At 33.3% G+C, this 14,355-nt stretch overlaps 1 protein-coding gene and 1 pseudogene across 1 annotated transcript; one reads left to right on the forward strand and one right to left on the reverse strand.

The window, feature by feature from the left end:
* Nucleotides 1-1,970: 1,970 nt before the first annotated feature.
* Nucleotides 1,971-2,847, forward strand: LOC125824239 (protein FAR1-RELATED SEQUENCE 5-like; annotated as a pseudogene).
* Nucleotides 2,848-10,310: 7,463 nt separating this feature from the next.
* On the reverse strand, nucleotides 10,311-13,088 carry LOC125824242 (pentatricopeptide repeat-containing protein At1g09900). The gene has a single exon (XM_049503588.1). The coding sequence runs from the start codon at nucleotides 13,086-13,088 to the stop codon at nucleotides 10,557-10,559; it is 2,532 nt and encodes an 843-aa protein (XP_049359545.1). The 3' UTR covers nucleotides 10,311-10,556.
* Nucleotides 13,089-14,355: the final 1,267 nt, after the last annotated feature.

Raw genomic sequence — 14,355 nt, forward strand, 5'->3', positions numbered from 1 at the left:
AGCAGCAACAATGAAAATGTGTTAGTAGGTAACTAGGATTGAACATATATAAATATTTAAGTTAAGTTTGTTTTATTTTATTGAACATCTATATCTCTCTCTATATATATATTACCTTAAAACCATGAACTCCTAACTTGAATGTTAAATTACTATAATATCCCTAACTTAGGTTGTGACTTTTTTGACGAGTTGTGACTTTTCCGATAAGTTGTGACTTTTATCAAAGGGTTGTGATTTTTCGATGAGTTGTGAATTTTTCAAAAAGTTGTTGTGACTTTTTCAATAAGTTGTGACTTTTCCAAAGGGTTGTGACTTCTCAGAAAGGTCGTGACTTTTCAGATACGACACAAAAAAACACTTGTTCATACTACCCTTTGTTGACTATAAATAGAGGGGTTTCCTCTCATTTTTAAACCATAATTTTTTTTAGGGGAAATGCATAAGACCCCCCCCCCCAGCCTATGCCCAAAATCCCTGAGACACACCTAACCTTTACTAAGGTCCTATTACCCCCCCCCCACCCCCCGAACATATTTTATATATAAATTTATACCCTTTTTCGGCCTACGTGGCACTATCCTTGAAAAAATTGTCAACACGCGATGGGCCCACAAGATCAAATCACTAGATCAAGAAAAGATAAAATGAATAATAGGTCAAGAATTTGTTTGTTCAAAAAAAGAATTTCGCTCAAAAAAGAGCCTCGAGAAAAATATACAACGAGATGAAACTAGAGAAGGGTGCAAAGTGTTGATATATTTGTCGAAGAAAGAAGAGGAAAAGTGGGTTGTTGCTAAGCTGGTCTCAGCCCATAATCATGAATTTGGTTCTCCACATAGCCAAAAATTCTTGTGATCGAAAAGAAAAAAGGCAGAAGCTCAAAAGAATCTTATTGATCTATTAGATAATTCAGGTGTTCGTCCTAATAAAGTTGCATCAGTATTAATTACTCAGGCAGGGGTGTAGAAAATCTCAATTTAATTGGACGAGACATTCAAAATTATCTAAGTACTAAAAGGCAAAAGAATCTTGAGCAAGGAGATGTCCAATTGATGTTGAAGTACTTTCAAAAGCGTCAATCTGAAAACCCGGGCTTCTTTTATGTAATACAAATGGATGTAGATGGTCATTTAGCTAATTGTTTTTGGGTAGATGTTATATCTAGGATAGCTTATAAAAATTTTGGCGATGTTGTCATTTTTTATCCTACATACTTGACAAATAGATATAAGATGCCTTTTGTCCCATTTACCGGAGTTCATAATCATTATCAATCCATTTTATTTTGTTGTGCTCTTCTTTGGCAGTGGCGGACGCAGAATTTTCATTAAGGGGTGTCAATGGTTATAGTAAAAAAATTTATAAATAGGCTAGTAGGACTTGAACACTTGACCTCATGGAGTGTTTGCAATCCTCTAACCAATAGACTAAACCTTCAACTTGTTTCAAAAAGTGTCAATTTATGTATTTATATTTATTAAGCTAAAAGTTAGTCACTATCTACAACGTAATTTTCCGACGAAGGGGTGTCGCTTGACACCCCTTGGACCAAGGTAGGTCCTCCACGGTTCTTTGGGATGAAACTCAAGAAACTTTTGAGTGGTTACTTCGCACTTGGAAAGAGGCAATGTTTGGTGCTATGTTTCATACAATTATCACGGATTAGGATGCTCCAATTACAAAAGCAGTTTGCAAATGTCTTTCCAAATTGTGCACACCACTTTTGCATGTGGCACATTGAGAAGAAAATTTCTGAATATTTAAGTCATGTCTATCATGACTTTGATGAATTCAAAACAAAGTTTAGTAAGTGTCTACATGGTACAACAACACCTGAGAAATTTGAAGTTGTATGGACTGATATTATAAAAATCTACAATTTGGAAGAAAATAGTTGGTTGCAAAGAATATATGCAATCAGTGAAAAATGGATTCCAGCATATGTGAGAAGGAATTTTTGTGATGGAATGTTAACAACTCAAAGAGGTGAAAGTATGAACAATTTTTTTAAGGATTATGTACACTGATGAGTGTATTTGTAGCACAATATGATAAAGCTGTTGATGCTAGGTATGATAAAATAAGGGAAAAGGAATATAAAACAAAATATTCAAAGACTATATTGAAGACTTTATATCCCATGGAGGATGAAGCATCAAAGGTATATACCAGAAAAATATTTCAAAAATTTCAAGAAGAATTGATTCAGTCTCAAAAATTTATTTCAGAAAAGATTGAGGTTCGGGATGGAATACATATCTATAAAATTCACTTGTTTCAAAAACAAACTCCTGCATACACGGTTAGATTGAACCTTATACTGAAAGATGCTACTTGTTTTTGTCGTAAGTTTGAGTTCATGGGAATCTTATGTAGGCATGTGCTTATGGTATTTATAAAGAAAAAAATGTACTCACTTCCATCCTATTATCTGTTGAATCGGTGGACAAAGTATGCAACCAAAGAAAAAGTTACTGACATTTCAAATGACAAATCACAAGTGAATAATTTGAAGCCTTCCTCTATACATGGTTCAATAATATTATGATGCATTCTTTTGGTCTCTCTGAACGAGATACACGGTTCGAAAGACATTATAAATTTGTGTATCAAAGATTATTCCAACTATGTAAAGAACTTGATGAACTTCCTTACTAGACCGAGAATGATAATATATGTGATGGTCTAGTTAACGAATCAAATGTGGAACTAAACACAAGTGAGCAGAGACAAAACACTATCTTGATTGACCCTTTATGTGTGGTAATTAAAGGACGTCCAAATTCATTGAGAATGAAAGGTGGTATGGAAAAATCTCTGAAGGTTAAAAAAATGTTCTTCTAAGAAACAAACTAGTCAAATCAAAAGTTCAAAGAATGGCAAGGCAAAGGACAAAGGCAATGAATGAGGTAATCTCACTTTATATAGTGCAACACTTTATATAATGTAATAATTATTGATTATTATTTTTTGTAACTTTGATATTTGATGTATAGTTCAAGCTCTATAATTGAATTGGAATCTCAAAGCACATGACGACTACTTAGTACAACTCCTAGTACAACTCCATAATGGTAAAATCTTCTATGTTATGTGTTTATTAAAATTTATTTTCATCTACCTCCATAAATTTATCTAATAAATTGTACTTCTTTTTGCTTTTAAAAAAAGCACTTCCAATCATATTCAGGATCATTTCAAGAACAAATTAACCATGGATATCATACCTCATTCACGGTAGATTTGCTCTTATCGTGTTCCTATATATTTATAACGTATCTATACATGTTAAAATGACTTTTAGTACTTTTTCAGGATCTGATGAAAACAACTTCATATCCATATAGGTAAGATTTATGATTTATGAATGTTAAACTTGTGTTTAGAGCTTCGAGACTCGAGCTTCAAGACTGATGGAGAGACAAACATCTAGAATTTATTTATTTTTCTTTTCTTTTGGTAGAAAATAATTCTAGGTTCTAATGTACAATTTTTTCCTTTCAAGATTTTGTTTTCAACTGTAATTGCAATCACTGTTACAGTTTTAATTCAAGTTTATGCTTTATATTGTTGGTTTTGTATTTATTTACTCACATGAATTTGCAAGAATGTCTCAATAAAATTAATGGAAAAACCAAATTATAATAATAGACATTAAATATATACACACATGCACAAAGATGTAGCTAATAAGATGTTATACATTTGTTTGCAATACATCACATTGTATGTAGATGTAAGAATTTTATTTATTAATATGAAGATTTGAATTGTTTACTATAGTTGTTTACACATGAAAAGCTTCTCACAAATCTACCCATGATAAAATCAAGAAAACCCCTTCAATAACCTTAACCTCTATATCCAAAATTAACTTGCAAGATTTGATCTTTTTGTGTTTTTGAACACGTTGTCACATTTCAATATTGTAATATCTATTAAGAACAAAGAAAAAGGTCAAACGGTATTTGAAAATGGCAATACCCCTCCAATAACTTATAGGTAAAGTTAACTTCCAAGATTTGATCTTTTTGTGTTATTGGTCAAAGTTGTCAAAATGTTGCACTTTTGATCTAGAACAACTTCATATGCTGTGGAGGACAAACGTAACTGATTGGAGGGGGAGTTAGTTAAAGATAATAGGAAATTACATTTCAGTTTTAGTAGTTTAAATACTAATTTCATTAACTACAGTTTACACTACAAAAAAACCCCAAATTGCCAATAAATTTTACTAACAACTTAAGTTGGTTAGTATTCTACTAACAAATTACCAACATATTTCTAACTGATTTATATTTTAAAACTTAACAACGAAATTCTAACAGATTACCAACCAATATCTTACTAACTAAGTATTTTAGTTGGTAAATACGGCGGGAAAAAATGGCGCCAAATTTAGCAACATTCTATCAATGGATTACCAACTGAAATATTACTAACGCACACCTTTTGTTGGTAATATTACAAACGAAGTATATATCGGTTGGTAAATATGACAAAAATTTGTTTATATAATTTATTAACATATTACCAATGAATTACTAACCAAACATTTACCAACGGCAAGATTGTGTTGCTAAATTTACCAACCAAATATAAATGTGTTGGTAAATTAGCAACGAAATGTAATTTGTTGGTAAACTTGCTAACCAATATCCAATTAGTTGGAAATTTTGCCGACGAATAAAGATTGTAGTTAGTAAATTACTAACATCATTAAAATAGTTGGTAATATACCAACCGATCATTAATCCACTGGTAAAATTTACCAACATATTAATTATTAGTTGGTAATATTACATATGAATGTTTTGTTGAATAGTAACTATTACCAACTGTGATAAAATTTATTGGTAAATTATTAATTACTAACTTATATTTGAATAGTTGGTAAATTTACCAATTGAAGTTAATTTTTTTGGTAAATCAGCATCTAGTGTTGAGGCTTTCATATTCAGTTTGTGTCGTTAGGCGTTTTAACTTTTAAATTTTAGCCAAAACTTCACTTTGGTCAATATTTTTTATAAACGTGCTCAAATTAGAACTCTGTCAGTGTCATTAGCTTCGAAAGGTCATTTTTGGTCTAATAGGAAGGTTGGTTCAAGTTTTGAAGCTTTCATTTTTTGTTTGTGCCGTTAGGTGTTTTAAATCTTATATTTTTGTCAATATTTTTGTGAACGTGCTCAGATGAGAATTCTGTCAGCGTAATTAACTCCAAAGGTCATTTTTTTATCTAATAGGATGGTTGGTTCAGGTTTTGAGGCTTTCATTTTTAGTGTGTGCCGTTAGGTGTTTTAACTTGTAAATTTTGGCCAAAATTTAACTTCGATCAATATATTTGATAAACGTGCTCAGATGAGAATTTCGTCTGTGCAGTTAGATGTTGAAGGTCATTTTTTATGTAATAAGATAGAGGGTTCGGGTTTTGAGGCTTCCATTTTTAGTTTGTGTAGTTAGGCATTTTAACTTTTAAGTTTTGGCTAAAATTTCACTTTAGTCAATATTTTTGGTAATCGTGCTCGAATTGAAATTTTGTCACCGCAGTTAGCCATATAAGTTCAGTTTTGGTCTCATAGGATAATTGGTTCGGGTTTTGAGACTTTTATTTTCAGTCTGTGTCGTTAAGCGTTTTAACTTTTAACTTTTGGCTAAAATTTGAATTAGGTTAATTTTTTGGGAAACATGCTCAAATTGAAATTTCGTCAGCGCGGTAAGCTCTGGAATGTCATTTTTTGTCTTATAGTATAGTTGGTTTGGATTTTGAGGTTTTCATATTCAGTTTGTACCGTTAGGCGTTTTGACTTTTAACTTTTGGCCAAAATTTGACTTTGCTTAACATTTTTTATAAACGTGCTCTGATGAGAATTCGGTTAGCACGATTAGCTTCGAAAGGTCATTTTTATATCTAATAGGATGGTTGGTTCAGGTTTTGTCGCTTCCATTTTCAGTTTGTGCTGTTAGGCATTTTAACTTTTAAGTTTTGGCCAAAATTTAGATTTGGTCAATATTTTTGGTAAACGTGTTCAAATTAAAATTTTTGATGTAATTATATGTGTCATATTGAAATTAATTTAACTTGTTATCGTAGATTTTGCATTGTTTCATTCAATTATGATTTATAAAATTGATATTAATATTTTTGGATTTGTGTTCGTGCTCTTAGATTTTTAAATGCAGTAAATTAATAAATATTTTACTATTGGATAATCATTCAGTTAATAATATTTTGAACATATTTTCAATCAATTACTAACCTAACATTGAACTTGAATGATACATTACCAACAAACTAACTATCAATTAGTAAATTGATTAGAAAAACAAATAATCATACTAACGTATTTAAAATTTATTACTAACAAGGGTTGTGGTGGAGTGGTAAATACTCCTTCATCCTTAACCAAGAGGTCTCGGGTTCGATTCCCCTTGGGTACGGAGTCTCCTTTGTTATGGAGCGTAGAGGTCTCGGGTTCGATTCCCCTTGGATACGGAGTCGCCTTTGTTAGGGAGTACTTTACCCCCCAATGTGGGACTTCCCGGCGTGAATCCGGATTTAATCGGGCTCCAATGTGGGTACCGGACCGGATGGGAAACCAAAAAAAAAAGTACTTAAAATTTATTGGTAAATTACCAACATAAATTTTATGTTACTAAAATTGCCAACCAATTACCAATGTATCTGGAAAAGTTTACTATCAGACATTTGTTACTATAATTACCAACGTATTACCAACGGAATCGAATAATGAAGAAAAAAGTTACCAACTCCTTTTCAATTCGTTAGTAAAGGTACTAACGATATACTAACCAAAAATTAGTTGGTGAATTTACCAATGGAAATTTTCAGGCCATGTTTCAAAATTTTGTAACAACATCTTTGGGTGTTTACCAACTACTTTTTGGTTGGTAAGTTTACCAACAAATTAAAATCGATTGGTAATATTTACCGACGAGCCTTTTAGCAACGGATTAATATAAGTTGGCATTTGGTTGGTAACTCAATTTGCCAACCAATTTGATCAATTTACCAACGAATTTTTTTGTTGGTAATTGGAGTTCCTTTTGTAGTGTTAGTTCTTTAATAGTTTTATTCTGCATTTACAGTCCTCTGACAGAGTTATTATTTAGTACTATGAGTCAGCTAGCATCCAAGAGAGGTCACTATCCTTGGACGGCTATATATTGTACTGAAAGGTTCTCTTTCCTTTCTTATGAATGAAATTATCTAGTGTTATCTTAGCTAGCTTCTTTTCCTATTTTTCCTTTTCTAGTTAATTATTATCTTCGTTATCACTATTCCATTGGGATTTTCATTTGCAAAAGCTCATTTTGCAACACTTGTATCTAGCCAAATCTATCAAGAACAAAGAAAAAGGCCAAAAGGGTGTTTGAAAATGACAATCTTGGATATGAAAAGGGACTAAAGAAGCAAAATTAACTTGCAAGATTTGATCTTTTTTGTGTTTTCTTCAAGTTTTCACATTTGTATATAGCAAAAATCTATCAAGAACAAATAAAAGGGGCAAAAGGGAGCGAGCGTTAGGTTGCCTGATAGTAGTGTAAAGGTGCACAAAGCTTATAAGAGTTTAGAAATGACGTACATATTATCCTTTGATCTAACTTGCGAGATTATAATGTTGTTATAACATTTGGTATCTAATGAAGTGAAATGCTATCAGGTTTTTGTTTTTCTAAAAATTAAAAAGTGCAAACCATTTTAGACAATCCAATTAAGCTCAATGCTTTCAAAAATTCACAGATTTTCTTGTTTTTTGTTTTGATCAATGAAACCAAGTTTCAATAAACAAACCCGAGACATGGTTTTAACTTTAAAATGATAGGAATTTCACATCATTCTAAAACAAAATGGTTGTGCCAAAATTACAAAGGAGAAACCGCTAATGTATAGTTTCACGTCAAATAGATGAGGTCAGTGATGGGGGTACTCAAACACAACATCTTTGCCTGAAAGCTTTCTGTTAACTGTTGAAAAGGTCTCCAACTTATACTTGGGGCCAACGTGATACTTCCCAACAATCTCTGCTGGAACAACCAAGTCCTCCAATATGGCATCATGAACAGATGAAAGAGTTCTGCTGCGGGGTCGTTGCGCACCAAAAGAACCTCTCAATATTTTTGGAGAGTTCGAGCCATAGGTTGTACCCATAATTACACAACACATCCAAAAGATACGACTCCATATCACATCTGTAGGTGTCTGGCAATTTCATGTTTTGTCTCAAAACTCCTCAAGCCACCAAAAGATGTGAAAAGGCACCGCAACCAACACAATCATCATTAGGAATTCTGTAAAAGATTTAAAAGTAAATCAATGGACATCAACGAAACAATTAACATAAAACATAGGGAAAAACCAATTTCGAGAAGGTGGTGGAGTATGAAAAGCATATGACACACACAACCAAAACAGAGGTCGTATGTCACGTGTTTATGAATCCCATATCCCATTTGATTGATTTGTGAATAAACATATCTCAGTCTTGCCAAATGAACCCACCTAGCTCTCCCTAACTTATCCTCTATGTCGCCAGAGAAAAGGAAACGAAACATTATACAAAGATAACTATTTGCACAATAGAATCTGACAAGCATCAAATCATTCGTTTCAATATGGGGCTTGGTCTGCAAAGAGCATGTTTTTTCAATTTCAATCACCCCCCTATAGATGATCTGGCCCCTTGTTTTTCCTTATCAATAGAAGGTTCTCTTACGGATTACTTATCGCAAAAATAAAAATAAACCCCACGTACACTTATTAGGTTCCAGGACCTTTCCCTTCAAAGCAAGAAGTTCATTGACATTACCTTTGGAAAATGGTGCAAAGGATTTCCCACAGCCTTGCTTCACAATGTCAGCATCATCCGAGAGAACTAGGTGGAATTCAGAATCGGTACCCCAGAAGAAGGGCACACTGCCATCAACATCCTATAACACCAAAACTCATACATTTAATCCAACACCGAGAATATCAAAGATAAGTCAAGATCAAGATAAAATGATAAAGAAAACTTACAGCTAGAAAGGTACTCTTCGAAGCACTATCATAAAGAACGAATGCAAACTTTCCATGAATATCTTTCACAACTTGATCTGGAGGATAAGGACCTCTATACCTCAAAGTCCTGTAAGCATCAATAACAATGATCACTTCATTTGCAGTCTTGTTTAACCCATACTGTTGCCTAAGATGTGCTACATTCTCGATGTGGCCTTGAAACATGCAAGGAATGTCATCCACAACAGCAAGCAAACAACCTGGGAAGAAGAGGGTTTTCGTGTTCAGATGAATAAGCCAAGAATCCAGAAGAACCAGGTTCAGATGAGATTGGAGATCGGAGATAACGACATCAGGTTGAAACATCATAAGAATCTATAATAGATTCAGATTACAAACATCTGCTACAAATTTAAAATAATTCCCCAAAAAATCAAAGGTAACAACCTTTTATGGATAATTTCACATGAATAAAAGTGATCATGAAACCCATGAGGAGCTTAGCAGCTAAGGGGAGATAGAAGTTCGGATAAAAGAATCCCAAGTCCGACGATTAGGAGTCTGAGACAGAAAAAAAAATTCCGATGGTTATGGAGTGTGAGAGAGAGAAAAAAATTACAGTAATAAATATTAAGAGATCTCAAATATTAAAAAGAAATAGATTAGAGGTTTAACTGAGTTTGGCTATTACCGTTAAACTTACCTAATTGTGTAAAAAAACTTTACACAGTCAGTGCACACAAGTTAATCTCTTAAAATTTAAAGAAGAAATCATACTAAGAAGTCAAGGGTTCAACCTCTACAATATAAATAAGATATAAGTTTGACCATATATAATGTAATTTTTCGACAAAGGGAATTCGGATAAACCCCTTTCGGTACCCTAGCACCGCCCCTCTAGTGTCTCCTAAATAAACTAGATATTGTTCAACCCAATATAAAAAGAAAACTCTACACAAATTCAAGTTGAATTCAACATTAATCAAACAACAAAAAAATTATGCTTGTATATATTTGGCAAACAATTAAGTCTATGATGAACACCCAAATACTGACAAACAATACTAGTTATGATAAAAAGTGATTAATCAAATCCAGAAGGAGATCATTGAACAACAAAAGAATATTGATTCAACAATTAGTGGTTATTATAGATTTAGAGACCTGATAGAAACTTACCTTGATGAGATGAAACTATTAAAATTCATCATTTTTTTCAATCGGAGGTGACAAGCAGAGTTGTTGTTTTAGAGCAGTTATCTTTATCCTTCAAATTGAATAAGAATTAAGTTTGCAAAACAGAGAGGATTAATGGGGACGTGTCCAAGACTTGATGTCCATATCAGCACTCTGATCTGACAAACCACCAGCATTTCAAGAAATCTTGGTATGCTTGAGATAGTGACTTCTTTCTGAAATATAATGAGCTACTGAATCATTTGCCTTTCGATGTCTATACTTTCCTATTGTAGCCTTGTCAGAACAGTAATATGTCCTAAAAACACACAATGATTTCCTCTTTACTATTCAAAATTCAAGTCCTCTGAAGCTGAGGCAACTTATGGCCACGCTCGACAAAGCGCAACATGAGCTTGTCAGCCTCTTCTACTCTGCCACCTTGCATCAATCTATCCCTCACCTTGTCACAGACCTTTAAGTCAGGAATAAGGTTCCGGTTGAACATTCGACACGCCACCTTATATGATGAAAGAGGATTCCCTTCCTTTAAATAGCTCTCTATAAGAATGTGGCAGGTATTTGAATCAACTCTTGAAGCTGTCCTGAGGACCTTTCCCAATAGCTTATAAGCCTCATCAGTATATCCTAAACCACAAAGTTTTTCAATAACCTGATTATAGGCAGTCTTGCACCCCTCTCTTGAAAGCATCTTTTCCAGTAATACCAACAGATCATCCACCCTATGTTGCTGACAAAATCGATGGATGACTGTACGATATGTCACAGCAGTGGGAAGCACCCCTCTATGAAGCATTTTATTGGACAGCCCAATAGCTTCCTCTATCCTTCCTTGTTTTCCTAATCCATCTATTAACGTTGTATATGTGACAATATCAGGGTGTTTATTGATTAAATACATGTCATCAAGGACAGAGAGAGCAGCATCCAACTCATTCTTTAGACAGAAACCATGAATTACAGTGGTGAAATTCACAACATTAACAGCACATCCTTTCTTCAGACATTCTACCATAAACCTCTTTGCTTCATCTGCTCTGCCCTCTTGGCAAAGAGATTTAATGATCAGGTTAATTTCAACGGGAGAAAGGAAAAAACCCTTTCCAATCATTTCCCTACCCACCTCACAGGCTTCAGACAGTTTTCCTTCCCTACGATAACCATGCATTACCACACTAAATGTAATAGCATTCGGTCTCCACCACCATTCTTCACACGTGTTCATAATCTCCTGTGCCTCAGCAGACCTTCCACTCTGGCAAAGCCCGTTTAACAGGGCAGTGTATGTTACAGTATTTGGCTTGCAACCATATTTGTACATATGTTGAAGTAACTTTTTTGCTTGATCAATTCTCCCTGCAAGGCAAAACCCATTCAGTACTGCAGTGTAAGTAACCACATCAGGAGGACATCCTTTGGCAATCATTTCATTGACCAGTTCCTTTGCCTTATCTAAACTTCCTTCTTTACAGAAGGAGTTCACTACAGCACTATAGCCCACTTTATCCACTCGGAATCCTCTTTCTTCAGCTTCCCTTAAGAATCCTAAGGCTTCATCAGCATGACCATACTTTGAAAGCATATGTATAATAGTGTTATAAGTAACCTGGTCAGGCAATAAGTTACTATCTTTAGCCATTTTCTCCACCAACTCCCTCACTTCATCAGTTTGTTTCTTCGTGCAAAAGAATGCAATCAAAGTATAATAACTAACTTTATCTGGGTAACAGCCCTTATACGGCATTTCAGCAATCAACTCTAACGCATCTTCAACGCGATGCACATCACAATAACCTTTGATTAAGCAATTGTATGTAACAACATTTGGTGTTATCCCAACTAGTTGCATCCGCTCTAGAAACCTCAATGCTTTCTCAGTTTTATCACCCTTCACCAAAACATAAATTGCAGTGTTGCATATAGACAAATCAGGCTCAATTCCTGCTCTTTGCATCACATTCAGGATCTGCATTGCTTTCCTTAAATGTCCAGCTCGACTAAAAGCAACCATCACACAACCAAAATCTTCAGGTCTCTGTGGAATTCTTCTTCGTGCCATCAGTTTAAGAATGCGCTTAGCTCCCTGGCACAACTTTGTCCTGCTTAGAAGTTGAAGCATCACATAGTAAATGATAGGGTCATGTCGGTACCGCCACTGCTGGTCTGCCCAATAAAAGAATTTCAAAGCAATTCTTTCATCTGATTGAGACGTTAACACAGCACAAACTTGGTGAGGCTTCATACTTCTTAGCAAACGCCTCAATTCTATTTCAAGCTGTGGATTCCAAGCTGACAGACGTTCAATTAATCTACATGTTTCCTTAACCAAATGATGTCCCATTTCCTCTTCAATTCTTCCAGAAATGCCAACATTTTCTGCCCTGTTGACTTGTTTTTTACTTTTACCAAATGAATCCAAAACCTTAAAATCATCATCAGTACAGACCAAATCACCTCCTCCATCTTCATTCTCTGAATCTTCAAACTCATGGACATGGTCAAACCTACAACTACTAGCATTATGTATATAGCTGCAATTTTTTCCATCATCAGTAAAACAAGTATCAGAAAGGCTCAAAACTTTACATTCCTTAATACCCAATTCTTCTTTTACAACATACCCATCTCCAGAATTACCATTTTGCAAGTATAATTTAGGGTTCGGATTAAATCTAGGGCTATCACTTGTAGAAAATAATGCAATGATTACTCCATTATAAGTAAATGGGTTTCCACGAAAATGGATTCCCGATAGAGAAGCCCCAAATTTTGCAGCATAAAGACGATTATACCATGAACCAAACCATAGAATGTTGCAAAGCTTTCTATGGCTAGGCAAGGTAGCGCATATATTCGATTTCAACAACATCTAGTCAGAATCTAATGCATTTCTTGTACACAACAACAAAGTTCAGACGAGTTCCAATAGCTTACCTGGGATGACAGCACTTCTCTTTACTGGGGAAAGTGAAGCCTCATTCATTCGCCCTATTTAATTGACCTTTCAAGTAAAAAATATGTGTATTAAAAAAAAGTTTAAAAAATGAATACACATAACTAAATAAGTTGATTCGATTTTTAATGTATTATAAAAATAAAATCACAAAATTTAACACATAAAAATTTTATGATTAATTTTTAAAATTATATTTTAATATACTTAGTTATGAATATATCTCCATGTATTAATTTCATATAGAAAGAGGTGTAATCATTTGATTTGAAAATGCAACGAGTATATTTGAAATTAAAGCATATTATCAGAGTATTCAATTTAATTAACTCTCAATTTTATTATTCTCTATATAATATGTGAGGTTTATTATCTATCAATTTTTCATAGTTAATATGAATCTATTTATCGATGCATTTCATATAAAAGATTTACATAAAAATATAGTAAGCGAGTTAATAATTCAAAAAAATAATAATTATGTTGTCATTCGAGGTTGGATATATTGAGACTTAATTATCGGTAGTGTAACGTTTTTAGATTACTTTCTGAAAAATCATATTTGGCGAGTGTAACATAACATTTATCTTTTAATATAAATGCAACCGAAGAATCTTAAATATCAATAGATGTGATCTATGCAAAAGTCATACAAACCTAAATTGTATATTTGAAAAAGGAACAAGAATGATTGAAAAATGAAATATTTAAAGAAGTTTTATCATATCAATATGACAAAGAAAATAAGACATGCTGATGTATTTTATTAATATTTTTCAGTTACTTTAACACATAATTCTTAGATACTCAAGAAAAAAGGTACACCGAAGTATATGTTGTAATATAAATATTCAAATTGGTTGATATTTCAATAAAATGTACTAGGTGACATCAAAATCTATTGTTAAATGCATGTTTAGTGCAATATAAACGAAACAAAAAAATTACTAAGAAAATATATCTTGACGTATTGATGAAGAATGTACTATCCCCCATTTAATAGATTATAGATGCTAAATCTATTAAGTTTCATTCCAATCGCCATTTCAAAACGATCTTCATAATTAATATACAATTAAAAAACAGAGTGATAATATTACGTTTGGGCAATAGAGAGAACATATATAATTAATTGAAGAAAGAGTAATTCTTTAACAATTATTTCAAAGATCGCGTGAAGCGT

This window comes from Solanum verrucosum, unplaced genomic scaffold (genome assembly GCF_900185275.1).
Source record: "Solanum verrucosum unplaced genomic scaffold, falcon-dt-bn FXZP01000291.1, whole genome shotgun sequence".
Taxonomy (NCBI): Eukaryota; Viridiplantae; Streptophyta; class Magnoliopsida; order Solanales; family Solanaceae; genus Solanum; species Solanum verrucosum.

Bases quoted from the DNA above. Each gene is read 5' to 3' on its own strand.
- LOC125824242 (XM_049503588.1), bottom strand. From the start codon at position 13,088: ATGTTGTTGAAATCGAATATATGCGCTACCTTGCCTAGCCATAGAAAG.